At 44.8% G+C, this 5,424-nt stretch overlaps 1 protein-coding gene across 1 annotated transcript; it reads right to left on the reverse strand.

Annotated features, from left to right (window-relative positions):
• Nucleotides 1-173: 173 nt before the first annotated feature.
• Nucleotides 174-4,814, reverse strand: LOC119913062. The gene is made up of 3 exons (XM_038732371.1): nt 4,676-4,814; nt 3,210-3,367; nt 174-2,184 (listed from the first exon to the last, which is right to left on the reverse strand). The coding sequence occupies exon 3, from the start codon at nt 2,172-2,174 to the stop codon at nt 192-194; it is 1,983 nt and encodes a 660-aa protein (XP_038588299.1). The 5' UTR covers nt 2,175-2,184; nt 3,210-3,367; nt 4,676-4,814; the 3' UTR covers nt 174-191.
• Between the last annotated feature and the right edge of the window lie 610 nt (nt 4,815-5,424).

Genomic DNA, 5,424 nt, shown 5'->3' on the forward strand with positions numbered 1-5,424 from the left:
TTCAGCCTCTGGACAAAAACTACACTCACCTTCCTCAGAAAATGTGCACAGAGACAACAAAGAGGGAGGTGGAGTTAAGGGAGTAGGAAGAGAAAGCTCACTTTCAGCTGGAGGAGGATGTTTGAGGCTTGTATTTACAGGCGCACAGTCATCAAGTAACTCTAACAGGTCACATTTTCCATCACTCGTCTCTAGGAGAGAGGTGTGTTTTGGCCTGTTTCAGGTAAAACGACTGTAACGTCACCTCCCTCAATATGTTTGCTGTTCTGACACATTTCTGGCTTTGGTTTTTTGACGGCCTGTCTGTCGTCTCCGCTCATGAGGACTTCCTGAACAGGCTCGTCATCCAAAGCATCATCAGCTTTCTCATTAGACCTGGCATCCCTGTGCTCAGATTCAGTGTGTACATGTTCAGCATCTTGACTAGGATGTTTAGTGCTGCTCAAGTTAAATGTTGGATCGTTTGAATTAACATCTAATATGTCAGATGTGATGGAGTCAGACTGGCAAGATGTAGTTTTCAAGGAGAAGGCAGTCAGGTCAGTGGGCAGGGAAGAGACAACTGGGACGGTGGAAACTGAAGACACGTTGGTAAGAGTTGTATCTGCTGTGTCATTGTAACAAACATCACCTTCCTCGCTGTAGCTTCTGCAGATACTCACAGGGAAAGCCTCGCCCTGCAGGGAGGTTTTATCCTTCTCAGTCTGACCTCCAGAGAGAGGCAAAGCAACCTGATGCAGATGATTGCCCAGAGGGTTAAAGTCAGAATCCACACTCTGCTCCAATTCTTCCTCCTGGGATTTAACCACCGGTACCTTGGTGGCACTGAAGCCTCCCTCTGCTGCTCTGTGGACGCCTAAGTACAAACTCTCTTCCACTAAACACACACTCTCCACGCACACACACTCCTCTGATCCCTTCACAGTCCCCGCCTCCACACATGCTCTTTCATCTTTGTGTGATGTCAACTGGATGTCATCCCGGGACTCATCTGTGTACTTTGCAGCTGTCTGGCAGTAAAAGTCTTCAGGCTGAGGGCTGTCCTGTGTGGACGCCTGAGGATGATCTTTTATATGATTGGTGGCCGGAGGCAGCGGGTCACACAGAGGCTTTACCAGCTGTGGAGATGCAACAGGATGAGGTGAGGTGGTCTGCGCTGCTGAGAATAACTTTTCTGACTGTTCTGCAGCACGTGATTGCGCTGAAGCGGGTTCGCTGGTCATTTTAGATTCTGTGACATACAGCTGGTAACAGGCTGTGGGTGCCTCTGCGTGTGATTGGCTGGAGACCGGAGACTCCACTATGCAGGGCAGAGCAGCTGTTTCTACTTCAGCTGTGTGCGGTGAGTGTGTTGCTCCAGCTGTTTGGGATTGGCTGTGGACATGGTCGTGTTCAAGGTCATCTGCGTCAATGGAACATATGCTGTAGAAGCTCCTCGTCCTCGTTTCGAAACCCTGACCCAGCGTTGTTGCAACGACACAGACTTCCTCTCCTTCTTCCTCCTCATACTCCGGTCTGAGGAAATCCCGCAGTGTCCCTTGACACACGCTGACCGGTGACGGCGGCTGGTCACTTAAAACTTCACTTGCTGTGACGTCACCCTGGAAGTTAGCAGAGGGCAACATGGCGGGAGCTGACAAACAGCCGGATGGTTTGTGCTGCTTCTCCCCATTTGGGAGCGGATTGAACCATAAAGCCCTGACCGTCGCGTTCTCCAGAATCTTCTGTCTGACCGGACTCTGTGTGAGCACCTCCATATACGGAGCCGGTCCACAGCTGGGCCTGGCAGGGTGTGTCATGCCTGCCTCTGCGTCCGTGTCTATATGTATGTTTGTGCTGGTTGTGTTAATAATAGCCCCCTTCTCCTCATGAGCGCTCGCTGGTTTAAGGTCCCTCTCACTCCGTGAGGTGATGTCCCCGCTGACCGCCTCCGTCCAAACTTTGCAGTCCAGTCCTTGATGTCTGTCCTCATCTTCCGGAGGCTTCCTCTGGGCCGGCCCGTCTGCCACACACGTGTCCTCTTCGTCTAAACACACATGCTGAGCTACAGCCGCGGCGTGTTGCCTGACCTGCTCTGTCACCTCATTCAGCCCATTGTGGAGCGCAGGCTGTAACAGACCGCTCCTCTCATTCTGCTGGCCGGGGTTGAGCTCCTTACTAAAGCAGCACCCCATCTTCTTCGGCCTAGAGTGGGAGTAAAACACAAACTGCTATGGCCACACACACTAAGAGCCTACACAACAAGAAACACAATCATGAGCAGCTCCTCACGATGGCTCAGCCACATGCAGAAAGAGAAAAGACCCTCTACTCCCCCTTGCTTCGCCCTCTCCCCTTCCCTCCCCCCTTTCCCCTGCCCTGCCCAGAATAGCAAATGTGAAGGGGCTCACATGTCCCTGCCACTCAACAGAGGGCTGCACACCACTTTGTGTGTGTGTGTGTGTGTGTGTGTGTGTGTGTGTGTGTGAGAGAATGTATGCCGGAGACCTAGTTAGGCTACAGTTTGAGAGGGGTCAGCACATGGCCCAGCGACCAATCACAGAGCAGTAATGCAGCGGTGTCCACTCCTACTCCTCCCTCCCTGAAACTCCTTCATCCCGTCGCACCATTCACTTCTCTTTCCCTCCCACTGATACCTTTCCATTTCACTTACATCAGTTTTGCCCTCACTGCTTTAGCTTCCCCCCCTTCCTGCTTCCCTGACTAGGCCCCCCCCCCCCCGGGCCCCAGGCACGGTTGAGTGGGCGTCCAGGCCTCAAAAACCGATCAGATTATTCTGTAGTTGTGAATAGGCTAAAAAGTAGGAACGCAAAATGACTTAAGGGAAGTCAGTCAATGGCCTGTTTTTAAAATAATACATTTATATAACTACAGGTTTTTAATATTAAAATATGTCTATTCTATAAATCTGTTGCTCTTTATGAGGTTTTCTTAAAAAGTTTTTTCCTTATTCAAATCCAGGGTCCAAGGACACGGGTGTTTTTAAGCACCCTTGAGGCACATTTGTGATATTGGGTTATATAAATAAAATTTACTTTTTCAAGCAAAACTTTAGTTCCCAGATTGAAATCTGACATTAAGTTGATTCATAATTCATAATGTATCTAGTGCAGTGAGAAGACCAGACAAGATTGCTGGGTAGGTATGAGTTATTTAGGTAGATAAATACTGTCAGAGTGTCTGTGTAGTAAGTATTAATATTAAAGTACCTGGCAGAAGCAGTAGTATCCAGGACCCAGCGCTCTGACCGATAACTGCACCTGTAGATCAGCTGGACACTGTGGATTCTGATCTGAAGTCATGTGACACAGGCAGGTGGGTAACTCAACGGGAGGAGTGCTGCCACAGTCGATAGTCACCACAGAGACTGGCGGGGGAGCAGTGGGGAAAAGGAAAATGAGTCACAACACCAGCTGGCATGAAGGAAATACTGCAACCACTATTCTGCTCTATATGGACCGAAGCTGAAACCGTATTGGTAAATACTATGCAAACTGAATTGCTGTAAAGTAAACAATAGAGTAACAATCTTAAATTTGTTTGTAATAAGCCAATGTCTTAATACGCTTGCTACAGGCTGGCTACTTTTATTACATAAATGTCAAAACTAAAGACATCACGCTTGTGTAAGTGAGTTAAGTTCAGAAGTTTAATCCAGTGGATCCAGCCTAGGGGTTGGGACACTTCAAAGCGTCACAAAACAAATCTGAGGAGTTGTAAGATGATTAAAATTCATTTTTTTTGTGAAACATTGGTTAATTTCATTTGAAGTAAATGAAACCATCTGAAATTGTCCATTCAACAAATTCATAGACATCTGAGACATGACAACGAGGCCAAACTAGACAGATTTAATCTTTTGACAAATTGCATTTTATAAGCTGATCATATGTATATTCTTTTTTATGTAAAATCTCCATTTGAAAAGTAACTACAGCAGTGAAGTAAAAACTACAATATTTTCCTCTGCAAAGCGGTGGACTTACTGTTATAACTGCTCACAAAGTACAAGTACAGTACTTTCCACCTAGGATGGAAGTTTGTCTTTTACAATAAGGCAACTTGGCAGCTCAACACCCACTGCAAAAACCCAGTGTGACAAAGGCCAGAGTCTGTCCATACAGTCCTTATATGTTTAAGTTAGATGAACTTGAACCTTTTTTCATACTTTTCTTTACATCAGAAACACATTGAGTAAATGCTATGGCTAAATTAGATGACAGAATCCATAAATAGTTAAATGTGAAAAGGTGTGGAGAAAAAAACAGTGACTTCATTGTTGGTCTGTCCCCACTTTCCTGACACATGTTAACATTAACGGATACCTTAACTTAAGCTACTTTCCCAAAGCATCTGGCTAACAAACTTTGCAAGCTACAAGCCAGTTAGTTTTACTTTTCCAACAAATAACTTTCTCTACTTCAAAACGACTAAAACACGACAATTTATAGACGAGTTTTGCATAAAAATGTAGGTCTAACTAACTTAGCTAAACATCCTTGTGGCTAAAAACATCGTTTTCTAACGTTAGGTCTGGTGTGTGTTTACCGTAATACTTTCACGTATCCGAGTTTATTCGGCAACGTTAAGAGACTTCTTCTCGGTTGACAACTTGTATTAACCTTCCACGATCGTGTTAGTTAAATTAGGAAAATCACAAGACAAGTTAACCGACCTCTTAACCTCTTATCTTCCTGAATGTAAACACCATTTCAGCCGAAAAGCAGCAGCTAACGCTAACTGCGCCAGCTACCGTTAGCTGGTTAACGTCCACAAATCGAACCACAACAAAAGACGTTAGAAGAAGCTAACGGTTAGCACTAGCTTTAGCGTTAATAATACATCCTGGACTTTAAATTATATGGTTTATTTTAAAAAGACGGGCTCTTTTCTAGTTGTTTTTATTGATTGTGATTCAGAGAGCTCACCTGTCACCTGTCCTCCTGCTTGCGTGGAAGGCAGGCGGCGATTTCTGCGCTTTATTTTGCGGGGAGTGCGTGACTTTCTCTTCCGTTTGCTTCCACAAGACCGCGCGTTAACGTAACTGTAGTCGCTATGGAAACTGTGCGTTTTAGTAAAATCTGAATGTTTATTTTAATATTTACACCTGCAGTGACGTGATTTTCGAAATAGTCCATTTTGTTTTATTACTTATAATTTGTTTATTTAATTACCTGTTAAATGACACTTTCTGTACATTTTTCCTCGACATAAAATGTCTCAAAGTCTTTCCCACTTTTATTTTGTTAATCAAAATTGAGTCAAATACAAATATATATTTTTTAAAAGCTTATGAAAGCTAATTTCTTAGTTTTTAATTGAAACATCCCTGCAGGTTGCTAAAACACACACACACACACACACACACACACAAAGGACAATTTGGTCCTGCAGTACACATAAATTCTCTTTTACATCGTCATG

The sequence above is a fragment of the Micropterus salmoides genome, unplaced genomic scaffold (genome assembly GCF_014851395.1).
Source record: "Micropterus salmoides isolate LMB-PRFRI ecotype aquatic unplaced genomic scaffold, ASM1485139v1 Ms_hic_scaffold_1, whole genome shotgun sequence".
NCBI lineage: Eukaryota > Metazoa > Chordata > Actinopteri > Centrarchiformes > Centrarchidae > Micropterus > Micropterus salmoides.

Excerpts from the sequence above, each read along its gene's own strand:
- LOC119913062 (XM_038732371.1), bottom strand. The coding sequence starts at position 2,174 with ATGGGGTGCTGCTTTAGTAAGGAGCTCAACCCCGGCCAGCAGAATGAG.